The sequence below is a fragment of the Podarcis cretensis genome (genome assembly GCF_951804945.1).
Source record: "Podarcis cretensis genome assembly, chromosome: 4".
Taxonomy (NCBI): Eukaryota; Metazoa; Chordata; class Lepidosauria; order Squamata; family Lacertidae; genus Podarcis; species Podarcis cretensis.
The window spans coordinates 26935958-26949560 of NC_137173.1; the positions used below are offsets into that span (position 1 = coordinate 26935958).

At 46.4% G+C, this 13603-nt stretch overlaps 2 protein-coding genes across 3 annotated transcripts in view; one reads left to right on the forward strand and one right to left on the reverse strand.

Moving 5' to 3' along the window:
* Nucleotides 1-6753, reverse strand: part of FLT3 (fms related receptor tyrosine kinase 3) — a 54140-nt gene extending 47387 nt beyond the window's left edge. The window contains exon 1 of the mRNA XM_079973487.1: nucleotides 6684-6753. Coding sequence (XP_079829613.1) covers nucleotides 6684-6738 — 55 coding nt within the window. The 5' untranslated portion in view covers nucleotides 6739-6753. The remainder of the gene's footprint in view (nucleotides 1-6683) is intronic.
* A 5120-nt stretch (nucleotides 6754-11873) lies between these two features.
* The window catches only part of PAN3 (poly(A) specific ribonuclease subunit PAN3), a 59418-nt gene continuing 57688 nt past the window's right edge, over nucleotides 11874-13603 (forward strand). For both annotated transcript variants that reach the window (XM_079973548.1, XM_079973549.1), the window contains exon 1: nucleotides 11874-12342. In XM_079973548.1, coding sequence (XP_079829674.1) covers nucleotides 11889-12342 — 454 coding nt within the window. In that variant the 5' untranslated portion in view covers nucleotides 11874-11888. The remainder of the gene's footprint in view (nucleotides 12343-13603) is intronic.

Sequence of the window (13603 nt, forward strand, 5' to 3'; positions counted from 1 at the left end):
TGCTTGCTATATATAAGCATCTCCAGGTGCAGAAATGACAGGCCAGAGATCACAAAGATGAAAAGTGGATAGTCATTTATGAGGAAGTAATTAATTATTGCTTGGGCACTCAGAGGCAGAGTCATGGCTCCATCCTCACCATCTCTGCTGAGACACGTTATTTTCTGTGTGCACAAGATTCCACAACAGGCTGCATGCACAACACTGCGAAATCAGTGGATCTGCCCCTTTCTTCTGCAAAGGCTGTTAGCTACGATGGGTAAATTCTATTTCCAGTGCTGGAGGCAGTATGCTTCTGACTAAATGCCAATAGCTGGGGACCACAAGCAGGTCCTGCTTTCAGGCTTCCCAAGGCAACTGGTTGGCCACTGTGAAAATAGGATGATGGAGTAGATGGGCCTGATCCAGCACACTCTTCTTACAGCGCCAAAGAAGCTGTGCTCATGTGTAACAGGAGTTATGCATGTATTTAATTTTTTTTTTTTAAAAAAAAGTATTTGCTAATACTGCACATATAGTCTTGGTTTGTGGGACCCACTTCTTTTGTTGACTCTATGCTGCTCTGTTGTAAATAAATATTGCAAATAAATGAATAGTGCAGAATTCAGCAGCCAGGTTGCTCACCGGAGCAAGATGGTTTGAGCATATTACAGCGATCCTGGTCCAACTGCACTGGTTACCAATTAGTTTCCGGGCCCAATTCAAAGTGCCGGTTTTGACCTATAAAGGCCTAAATGGCTCAGGACCACAATACCTCAAGGACTGCCTCTTCCCATATGAACCTACCCAGACCCTAAGATCATCTTCCGAGGCCCTCCTTCGTGTGTCACCTCCTTGAGAGGTCCAGAGGGTGGCAACATGAGAATGGGCCTTCTCTGCAGTGGCTCCCCATCTGTGGAATGCTCTTTCCAGGGAAATTCGCCTGGCACCTTCATTATACAGCTTTAGGCACCAGGCAAAAACGTTCCTTCTTAACCAGGCCTTTGGTTGATCTTATTAACATCCAACACCCTTTTAGAATGTGGTTCTTTTTTGGGGTGGGGTTATTGGGTTATATTGGGACGCAGGTGGCGCTGTGGGTTAAAGCCTCAGTGCCTAGGACTTGCCGATCGAAAGGTCGGCGGTTCGAATCCCTGCGGCGGGGTGCGCTCCCGCTGCTCGGTCCCAGCGCCTGCCAACCTAGCAGTTCGAAAGCACCTCCGGGTGCAAGTAGATAAATAGGGACCGCTTACCAGCGGGAAGGTAAACGGCGTTTCCGTGTGCGACTCTGGCTCGCCAGAGCAGCGATGTCACGCTGGCCACGTGACCCGGAAGTGTCTCCGGACAGCGCTGGCCCCTGGCCTCTTAAGTGAGATGGGCGCACAACCCCAGAGTCTGTCAAGACTGGCCCGTACGGGCAGGGGTACCTTTACCTTTACCTTTACCTTATTGGGTTATTGGTTTTGGTTTGGTTTTATACATTGTGGTCTTCTTTGTGAACCGCCCTGAAACCTCCAGGTATAGGGCGGTGTATAAATTGAATAAATGAATAAATAAATAATAGAACAAAAAAGATGTGTTATAGTCATAACCAGTTTCTAAATATTGACCATGAAATTCCTAACCTAGCCAAGTATCCGAGTAGCAACAGTTAAAAAAGAAATTTAACATTTAAAATACATTCCATCCATTACAGCTCCAAAAGACCTATCGCCCTAAACAAGACTACTTTGCTTTCCTCCCTCCAACAACATTGCCAGCTTCATATTTAACTACTTATAATAACACCCAGCAGAGACTGACATGCTAATCCTATCTTTTAAAGAGATATACAGTCATACCTCGTGTAGCATTTGCTTCAGGTTGAACATTTTCAGGTTGCGTCCCGCAGCGACCCGGAAGTATCGGAAAGGGTTACTTCCGGGTTTTGCTGCTCGCGCATGCGCAGTTGCTCAAAATGATGTCACGTGCATGCACAGAAGCAGTGAATCGTAACTCGTGCGCACGCAGACGCGGGTTGCGTTCTGCTCATGTTACGAACGGTGCTCCGGAACGGATCCCGTTCGCAACCACAGGTACCACTGTATTACGGATATTACATCAAACGTTCCATTATTGCAATATACCTACACAACATATACTACTGCCCTTTTAGAATAACACAAGACCTACATCCTAAATATAAATACCATACAACGTGGTGGGTGTGCATTTATCAGCGGCTCCATGTTATATCGCACTGGGAACAGAAATCCCCGTGCTGTATCAAGGAATTATCTCTGTACAGTACCAAGTTAATCTCAGCGAGAATTAACTTCATAGAGCCATGTTGTTTGTTTTGCAAAAGTGTGTGTGTTGGTGGTGTTAATAGTCAGGATCCAACTTGTCTCTGCCTCTGGATGTTTTCTAATTTAGCACAGCTGGCAGCTCTTCAATGCCTAAACATGCTCAGGTATGCTTTTGAGAGTGCAATCATTCTGCTGAATGGGGCAGGCAAATTCATGAAGCCAGATGTTGAGTTAAAAGGAAAAATAATTATCCACTCAGTCTCAGACATTTCAGTGACAATAACAAGTTATATCTTAAATGAATCTTGTCTTGTTGACCTACATGGGTGGCTCCCATTTTCCCTCAGTCCATCACACTGAATGTTGCCACCAGTTAGGAAAAGATCTCACTGTGTTGGCCAAGTGAGTATGCATCCACATTCACAGCACACCCACTCACACACCCATGTACATGTGAGAGTACAACACGGTAGTAACCAACGTTTGCATGTGATGCTTAGAGCACATGTGCACATAAGACAACAGCTCATTATACCGCAATAACTGCAAAACCTGCTTGGTTTTATTGCTGTCTGGCTTTGAAACCTTCAACTTTGACAACATGCCAAGAAGGTGATACTTTTTTATGAAGACTCTTCAGATTGGTAAGCCGAACAGCTGCTGGGCCTGTTTTGTTACTCTTGAGCACCTATATTTCAGCAGCACCAGTGTGCTAGATGATGTACAGCAATGGGTGGGCAGAAGCGAGATCATGAGTGATTTGCAGGAAATTGGCAAACGTTTATAATTTGGGCACTGTAACAATTGCAACGACCAAAAAGTTTCCCCTTCCCCAAATTAAGGCTGCATACACACCATACATTCAAACCACACAACATCCTTTAAAGACTCCTGGGAACCGTGGTTGGTTAAGGGTGCTGGGTAAGCTACAGTTCCCAGAATTTTGCAAGGGGAAGAGAAGCCATGTGCTTTAAATGTACAGTGTGTACAGAATTTGCTTTATCAAATAAAAGTGGTTTGGGGGCAGGCAGATGTTGATTTCTATGTGAAAGGGCTTTTGTGCATACTGATAAGAAATGGTCTGAGCATGTGCTCAGGAGCACCCTATTCCTTAATTCTTAGCTTATGTCCACCCACCTGAGTCACTGTCTGGCACCTGGCTCCAGTTGGTGGATGTCAACTTTCTAGCAAAGCAGACAAACGAAGGAGGTGCCATAGGCTAGATGCATAACATAGCAATGAGCTCCTTCTCTGAGAATTTAACCTATATTAGAGTTTAACCTACATTAGACAAAGCTGTGGCAGGTAAGAGTGGGGAGCAAAAATCCTGACAATGTGTAGATGGGCCAGAAAGGAGATAAGGAGTTAAAATCATTCAAGAAATACTTCTAAAAGAGTTGGAAAGAAGGACCCAAAGAGAGGAGAGAAACTGGATTGAGGAAAAATGAAGGGGCCGTTGCTCCAGGCATAGAGAGAGCAGGCTACCAGAGGAAGACTGAAGTTCTGCATTGCATAAAGAGAGCTCAGAGCTCAGCTTGCAATATCACCCCCAACTTTGCACATGAACCAAGTACATGCCAGGAAATTGATTGCTGGCTCAGTTGCACATCAGGCAGGTGGTCTGCCTTTTAAGAGAGGGATGGAGAGCTGGTGGTCCTCCAGATATTGTTGGACTCCAAGTCCCATCAGTCCCCAGCCAGCATGGTCAAGGGTTAGGGTTGGTGGAAGTTGAAGTCCCACAGTATCTGGAGGGTCACAGGTTCCCCATCCATCCCTATTTTTATAAATATCATGGGTGATTGTCTACTCATTTTACTCAGAGTAAAGCCATCAAAACTAATGAACATGACTAAGCTAGGTCCATTAATTCCAATGGGTATAGTTTGAGTAAAAGTGAGTTTAAGACTGCCCCTCTAAAAACAACACAACAGTGTTTCTGCCTCTATCCATTCATTTATCTCCTCTTAATTTTTAAAAAGGGGGGTGTTAGTGCAAAACTGCTCCAGGGAGTTGACAGGCTTTCCTGATATTATCATGCGAGGCCAGCCAGCCAGCCAGCAGCACCACGCACAACCAATGTCTGCTTTAAACTTGCAAAAGTAGTTTGATCTTGGACAGCGTTAGAGAGATTTGGACTGATAGCAAACTCTCTGGAAAGCACTTTGCGTATTTTCTCTTGAAGGTTAAGGCTGCAGCTGTATGCACATTTACTGGGAAGGAAGCACCATTGTATTCTATGAGATTTACTTCCAGGGAAGTATGCACAGATCTGGGTTGAATTTTGATTTAGAACATACAATAAGAGGAGCAAAGACCTCAGTGAAATTATGTTCTAGCTGCACTAATTTTGTTGGGTTCTTAAGTTTGGATGAGATTTTGGTTTGTACTACGTGCAAAAGAGATGTCGACCACAGTTCCAAGCATACATGGATAGGAATATTGTACACTGTACTCCATGAAATTTTCTCAGTAAAAATACTTTGGGCTGCATTGTGCAAGGAAGCATCAATCAAACCTCAACACTTTTACCAGAGTTCAGCATATAGGACCTTGTGCAAATGTCCTGTCATGAATGAACCAAGCAAACTGAGAGTCCCAAGCCCAGTCCTAAGACAGGCTAAAGTAGATCAGAAGATAAGAGTGTAACAGCAGATGTTCCAGCTGCTAAGCCCATAAGAAATCATATATATATATACTGGCATGGCAGAGACATTGTGTCAGCCCTGCAGGCAAGTGCATTGGAACAAAAGTTGGAGAGAATGGGATGGCTAAACTAGGAGACCGGAGATTGTCTGTTTTCTCCCTTGTAACAAAAGACGTGATATTTTAACTCTGAACTAGGGTTCCACTGGAGTCCATTGGAATTTCACACGGGTTTTCCCCCAAACAGTAATAAGGTTAATAGCAATACACATTAGGTCTTACATCATCCTTCAACAACTGTGTACAAGTACAAACACATTTCCCGCCCCTTCAAGGTCCAGTCGTGGACGACTCTGGGGTTGTGGTGCTCATCTCGCTCTATAGCCGGCGTTTGTCCGCAGACAGCTTCCAGGTCATGTGGCCAGCATGACTAAACCACTTCTGGCGAACCAGAGCAGCACATGGGAACACCGTTTACCTTCCCACTGGAGCGGTACCTATTTATCTACTTGCACTTTGACGTGCTTTCGAAATGCTAGGTGGACAGGAGCTGGGACCAAGCAATGGGAGCTCACTCTGTCGCGGGGATTCGAACCGCTGACCTTCTGATCAGCAAGCCCTAATCTCGGTGGTTTAGACCACAGCGTCCCTTCTTCTTTGGGGTAAGTCATGTGTTTTAAATGTATGGTGTGGATCTGACCTCTGTGGTGGCAGCTTGCATGTGGAACTCCATGCCCTAAGAACTCTGATTACCTCCCAGTTCCAATGAATTCAAATTGTAATACAATTAAAGTCAATAAAAGAAAAAAGGAGTGAAAAATACATTTGAGAATCACTATGAATATTTAATGTGGACATGCCATGGACCACCTGAATGAAGCTCAGGGACCACAGTTTAGGAAGCACTGCCATAGATTGAAAAATCATGTTTCTGATAATGCTCCAAGGCTTGGTTTGGGAACCTGTGTCCCTCTTGATGTTGATGGACTACAAGTCCCATCCTCCACGATTATTGGTCATGCTGGCTAGGGCTGATGGAAGCTGGAGTCCAACAACATTGGGAGGGGCAATAGTTTCCTCATCCTTGATCTAAGGCTTACAGCTTCATGAACATGCACTGTTTGCATCACTTGACAACGCAGCCCAAATCTAATCTGAGAGCAGAGGTGCATGACCAGTTTGCCTGCACTGAGTGCTGCAGAGGGCACCACAACAAGGACTCAGAATGGACTGGAAGAAGCACCTGAATTTTGGCATTGCTGCTGAAATTTGAAAGTCCCAAGTTGACCACTGCTAATAATGAATCACCACTTCCATTCTTCCTTACTAAAACATTGGTCCCATTGCCTTTTGACAGTTTCCACTGCAACTGTGCCAAGAGAAGCTTTTCTAGTGGAAGTCATTGCATTACCTCTTTTGTAAGCAATCAGCAGCCTTTACGCATCCATTATGTTGGCAAAACCTTTCTCTCTAGTCAGGGAAAACAGACAGAAGAGAAAGGTATAGGAGCAGCAAGGAGAATGGAAGGGAAAGAGGAAAGAGGAAAGGGGAGGAGGACAAGGAGACAGGAGGGAAAGGAAGTAGAAAAACAGAGAATGGGGGAAAGAAGAGTTCAGAGAGGGAGGGAATGAATGCGGCAGGTGGGAAAGGAGAGAGGGAACATCTGGATGAGAAGAAGAAAGCAGAAAATGGCATTATTTCAGCTATAATCCAAAGCAAACAGGAGGCCATAGCATTCATCCTGGTTCCACTGAAGTCGGTGGTTATGCTTACCAAGCAGCTGAAGTTGGCTTCTGCTGGCCCAGGTGCCTTCCTGATGCATGCTCATAGCTGTGGTGTGCTTCTGTTAGAGCTCAGGGTCTGAAACTGCAGCCTCTGTACCGTAAACCACTTCTTCAAAAAAAGCGGCGGGCGGGTGGGGGGGAAGCATGAACCTGAAATAGCTTCTTTTTTTTCTTTTCAGGAAGAGCCCTGAAGAGGCCTCCTCATAGCTATTATAATAACTAAATATGATAGGTATGATACTCCCATAATTGTCAGGTATCTAAGCAGAGCTTTTATATTCAAATGACACGTCACTGAATTATCAGAAGGAGGCAAACTTTTAATAAAAGGCAGGCTTTAGATAGCTCATGGTAACATCAGCGTTTGTAATCATCACCACATGTACTGAAGGATTCTGTCCGCAGATAAATTTGGGCTCAAGTCCAAAACCCCACTTAAATCAGGACCCTTGAACTGAAACTAACTTTCTCTCATTGACCAAGCACATTTAAATCCAGATATCCTAGTTTAATTGGATGCTGGACAAGGCTGTAAGAGACGAGTGGAGAACTTCCAGAAATTGCTGGACTAAAACATAATCTGACTATTCACCATGTTGGCTGAAGCCGATGGCGTCCAACAAAAGAGGAGGCCCTCTGGGTAGTTCCACCTCCCTCAGAAGTTTGAGGAATCATGGGCCAGGAGAGGGCATTCTCTGTGACAGCACCTAATTTGATGCAATTGGCTTCTTCACTATACAGCTGCCAGCAAATGCAGTAGACACACCTCTTTACTCTGGACTTTGAGACCTGTTTTTCCGGGGTCCACCATATCCCTGTTATTGCAATCTGTTTTAACTGCTTTGAATTTTAAATTGTTGTAACCCTCCTTAGTACCTGCTGGTGAAGCGCAGGTAATAAATTTAACCACAACAACAACATATGGAGAGTAACAGGTCCTTCTTTCCGTAAGGTGTCAGTCGTGAAGTGCTTAGGATGGATTTATTTTACACACCCAAACTCAGCAGTTTTGCTATCTCCATACCACAGATCTGTTAACACAGGAACACATTACACACACACACACACACACACACACACACACACACACATATATAAAAGGGTTGCTTACAGCTGCTTCTCATTGATGTGGTATATCTACGTATGCTTCCAGAAATTGCTCATTGACACTTGTGGTTGTATGAGTTATTGTGGATAACTCATAAAGTATTCTGATAAGGGAAATGAAAGTGTGAATCCACCTGAGACGTCATTAATTTCTACAGCCCTATTCTGGAGGGGAAATGGTTTGAGGACCACAACCTTTGATTGATCTTATCTGCTGAGCAGAAGTCGAAAGTGAAAGGCATTTAACATCCAACCAAAGTAGGTTTCTCGTCTTTTTTTGGCGCGAACAATATTTCCACTGAACATGCTTGAGTGGAAGTAGCACGCCACTCTGTGGTATGCGTGGATAGGTTTTAAAAGCTGTTTGGTTTGCAGAAATATTTTCGCTGTGAAAATTTGTAGCCCGTCTAGCACATGAACTTCTCTTTTGACAGAATTTCTCCTTGCTAGAGATTGAAGGCCAAATTAGACAAAGTAATTTGCCACATTGTAATTCTCTGAATGGCTTTTACAAAATAAACGAGCATGTCCTGCAACAAAATATTGAGGCGTGGAGTGATCCTATTTGCTGTTCCGTCAGTCAGTCATGTCTTCTTCTAGGGATATCCATACCATTCGCCCTCCCACCTGGTTTATCCTCCCTCCCCAGAGTCACACAGCATTCCAGGGTCACTGAGAATGCTCAGTTCTCATTCTACTTGCCTTAAGGAAACATTTTTATTTTTCTGAAAATTTTCGCGTTTCCCCAAACCTGCTGCTAACTCTCTCTTGTGTGTAGAGATGGTGTCATTTTGGCTAGATGAAGACTATTGCTTGGAGAAGTGAGATAGTTATTAGCGCATATCAGGGATGTGATTGAACAGCACCCAAAAACAGTGGCAGTCCGGAAGTGCTCCCCTGCCAAGTACAGATTTGGATTGGATCCCCAATGCCTGATAGTCACCTAGCTGGTCCTAAGTCACAGCCTATCCTAGAGCACTTCAAGACTGTCACTAATTCTGAGTGGGATTCAACCACACCCTGGTAAATTCAGGCTCCATAATTAAAGCTGATTTGTAGCTCTTGCAGAACAAACATGATTTCCCAAAAGATCAGACTTCTGTGATAAGGAACACAATGTGAAAAAGAACTTGAAACTGTGGGATAGCACTTGTGTGACATGACAGCTACAGCTACAGCCACACCAGATAGTGCAAGCCTTCTTGAGAAACCCGGGAACTACATTTGGTTAAGGATGAGGGGAATTGTAGCTCTGTGAGAGGTAAACTATAGTTTGCAGGATTCTTTGGGGGGAAGAAACGTGCTTTAAAGGCCTGGTGTGGATGTGACCTGATTCTAACCTCTCTGCAAATTGGGATGAATGCTCATTACATAGCCACGTTCTAATCTCTGCAAACAATTCAGGCTGAATGCTCAAGAAACCCTAGTTGTTTACTCCAACTATCCTTATCAACATTTTTGCAGGCACCTTTTCCTTTTCTATGTGTTTGTATTGCCAAATAACCCCAGGGGATGAAACTGTAGAGCTCAAAAGGGCCAAGGACCAACAAGAAATCTCAATGGCAATTTGAGCAGGGATGTGAAGGGTATAATGGTTTCAACTCAGCTACAGAGCACGTGGGAATCCAGGATCCTCACCCCACTGAAAGGAAAGCAGGAGATGAAGCAACTTAGGGAGGCACAGCTGTTAAGAGCCGTAACAAGGCCTTAATAAGCTCAACAAGCCATTAAACCAGGCCAGAGGACTATCAGGTGCACAAACTACAGTCTAGTTGAAAGGGTGGTGTGGTGACAAAAAAAAAGAACCATTTATGTGATGTCGTACCCAAGTTGCTAAAATGCCAAATAATATCCCCACCACTTAACAGATGCCAGAACCCATGAAAAGATGAGAGGACGACAGATGGAGCGAAGTAACTTGGAATTACAATAGTTAGGAATAGTTTCATCAGCTATTTGTAATATTCTTATAATCAAGTAATTGATTTAGGCAACTGGCTTGATTGTTGCTATGCCTAACTTATTGAATGGACAATTCATTCCCTTATTATGAATGTGTTTATTGTATTGAGATACTGTGGGTTGTTATATTTTTTTCAGTTCTGCGGAAAAAGGCCCTGAGCATAATATATACATACCTTGTATTTTTAGGTGTGCACCCAGTATGTTTTAAAGCTTGTAGAATATATTACTGATATATTATACAGGTACACTATCCAGGAAGCAGCTCCAGGTTTTTAATCCTGGCTATGCCCTTGTGGGGATGGAAAGGTGCTTAATCTTTCTGAAAGTGGTTTCCTTACTCCAAATCAGCACACACACCAAGTTTGCTAAGTGTATTTCTGTATTTTGCAAAATGCAACAGTGAAGGTGCTTAATGAGAAATCCTATCTAGCAGCACAATTTACATTAGCAGCAAATAAACTACAACAAATAAACAGGTTAAACATTTTTGTTTTTACCTACAAAGCCGTAAACGGAGTCACTATATCTATAGGAAAGGTGTTGTGTTCATTTTGTATTGCTTTTGAACCAACCTACCTTGTTTTTGTATTGCTTTAAAAACCCATTTGTGTCTTTATGATATGTATGTAAATTGTCTTGAGACATTTTATATGAAAGGCGAATCATAAATTAACAAAAATAGTATCTCCACTCACTAAGCTAATTGAATAAGGCCCTCCTGTTACTTATGCTGTGACATGCAGAGATTTATTTAGAACCTTTTCATCAACGGCACTTCCAAAATTCACTCTTCCATGAATTGTGCAATGCAATTCTCCAGCCAACAAATGTGCTAAAAACATGTATATTCTTGGGTAAAGTGCATGGGCATAGTCAAGGGGGGAGCAGGGAGGAGGCTGTGCCCCCCCCCAATCAAGTAAAACAATAGAAATACAGTACTCTACTGACCAATCACGTTGTTTCTGCCCCACCCCACCTAACAAAAATCCTGACTACACCCATGATAAATTGTGCATCTAAACGCATTTATTACTAAAAATGAAATCTAAGCGCATTGCAATAGGGGAAAGTGCTTTGCCAAAGTGTTATGTGTTAGGGGAAATTGCATACAACCCCATTAGGATAAATTCGCATTAAAATGCCAATTAATTGTGAGAACTTTTAACTGCATGTATACACACATACATCAAAAACTGATGTGGCCATGCAGAGAACGAAGACTGGGAAAATAAGAAAATGAGAGCAACCAATTTCGACGCATTTGCCCAGCCCTAACTGTGGCTGCTGCAAAACTGGGGGCCCCACGTGCTCACGGATTAAAGCCGGGGTGAGGAACGTGGGGACCCCTCGTTCCCACCACCAGCCGCAGCCAGCACGCCCAACAGTTAGGGAGAAGGAGACCTGGAGCCCGACAACAGCTGGGAGGCCGCCACTTCCCTACCCTCGGACTAAAGCCCAGCTCAGCACGAAGAGCTTGTCCCGAGGCGGCCGAGTGTTTGGCTATCCTGGGCGAAAGAAACGGCAGAGGAGAGCTTCTGCGGACCCTAACGAGAGCACTGCCCGTGAGAAGTCGCAAAAAGCGGGCTTCGAAGGCCGTGAAATGGGAGCAGCGCCGCTTGTGACGGTAGAAACCTCCTCTGCCTCTCTCTCCCCGCCTCCGCCCTTGCAAGGGCTGGGCCTCCACACGCGCCTCCGCCTGCTCCAGGCCCGGATTACCCAGCGGGCCCTTGTGCGGCGCAGGCGCACCGAGGAGGCAGCTCAGGAAGAGGAAAATGGAATAAACAACGCCGCCGCCGCCGCCGCCGGACCATCAATCAGCCTGGCCGAGGGCCCAGCTTCCCGCGTCCGCCGCGGGCCCATCCCTCGCCTCGGACTCCTCGGCGGGCTCGCCCGACCCACTTGAGAGAAGCGCCCCCGGCCCTCTCTGCGCGCCCTTGCCCGCCTGCGACGCTCCCTCGCCGACGCCGGAACTCGGGGCTGTGACAGCGGCGACCGGACCCGGGCTGCCGCCGCCGCCGCCGCCCGCCCGCCCGCCTGCCTCTCCCCCGATGGTGCTGCGGCCGGCAGCGGCGGTGCCAGCGGAGGCGGCCTCGGCCCTGCCCGCGCTGCTGTAGCGGCCGCCATGAACAGCGGCGGGATCCCTTGCTCCTCCCCGGTGGTGGCGGCTGCCGCGGCGGCGGTGGCGGCTGCGGCGGTGGGGCCGCCCCCCGGGCCGGCGGCCGCGGCGGCTCCGGTCGGGGTGAAGCTGAAGTTCTGCCGCTACTACGCGAAGGACAAGACGTGCTTCTACGGCGAGGAGTGCCAGTTCCTGCACGAGGAGCCCGGCGGAGCTTCGGCCGCCTGCCCTGGGCCGCCGCCCCCTGTGGCCCTCGGCGGGCTCCCGCTCGGGCTCCCTCCGGGCCCCGCTGCCCCGGCCGTGGCCGCTTCGCCCGGGCACGTCGGCGGCTACTCCGGGCATGGGGCAGCGGCGCCCGTGGCGGGGCCTAAGAAACCCCCCGAGCTGTTGGGAGGAGGCGCAGGATGTGGCCACGGCGGAGCAGGCGGCGGAGCGGGGCTGGACGGGCCCCGGCTGGCCAGTGAGTGCGGGGCGACGGGGAGGGAGGGAGGGAGGGACCGGGAAAGGCTCCAGGTGAGTCTCTGGCCCCGGGCCCAGGCCCCACGGCCTTCCCGCGGAGGAGCCAGGGCTGTGTCGGTCGAGATGCTCGGGAAGAGGGGGGCGTTAGGAGGGGGGCTCACCGAGGCCGTTTCCCTGCTTCCCCTGAGGGATTGGAAACCTTCGACGTGTGAGGTAAAATGTGTTGAAAACGGGAGAGGGCGAAGCTATATAATGCTCCTTCGCCCACATGGCAGGTAAAGTAAGGGGGTGTCGAGTGAATCTTGATAATGTGCACAAACATACATACACACACAGAGAGAGATTCTTGGAAAAAAGTGACAAAAAGAGGTGTGGTGAGATATATATAATGGTAAGGAGATTTGAACTAAGTATGTTGGTGGGGTGTATGATAGAGAGAACGACTTTAAAAATAAAACCAACTGCTAAGGAGGATAAACAGTAAAGCAGTTGTGGGAGACACAATTTCTTGCCTGTTCAGAAAATCCAGACAGGATTGATAGCTTAGTGCAGCATCCATATGCTCAGAATCCACCAAGTGTATCCTGGGTTTGGGTTAGTAATCCTGGTCTGTCAGTCCGCACCCCCCCCCACCCCCCCCCGCTTCTGTAATGTGGTTTTCTTTGTGCTGCAATGGAGTGGAGTACTGCTTGAGAATATAAGTTGTGAGAACTTGACCTGGCTCCCCCGCCACACTCAAAAGCACCGCTAGCTCCTTCTGCAAGTGTTCCAGATGTGATGAAACAAACATTGTCGTAACACCTCGAGTTATTTGATGGGAAGATGCTGCTAATCAGTCAGCACTATGTAAAAATGAATCAACAAAGCTTGTTGGGAGATATTTTGAAGTGTGGCTTGACGACTTGTCATGCTCTTCCTGTCAACAAAGCTGTAGGTTTCACTGCTCGCTTCGTGTCAACTTGTGGTTACAGCTCTAGATTTGATCAAATGTTTTAATGTGAACTCTCAATCACCTGCAGATGGTTAGAAGAAATGAATAAAAGGTAAATAAAAATGTTCTAGTTCAAATTTTCAGAGGAATAAATAAAAACAAGAGTTCTTTAGTACCCATTTTCTCATGCACACATTAAACAAAAAGCAGCTAGTACAAATTTCCCTTTTTGGTAGAATGTTCAAGATGAAACATTCCATTCCAAAGGAAAGAATCTCTGCAAATAATTGACTGTCACTAGCAGGTATGACCTGCAGGTATGACCTGCAGT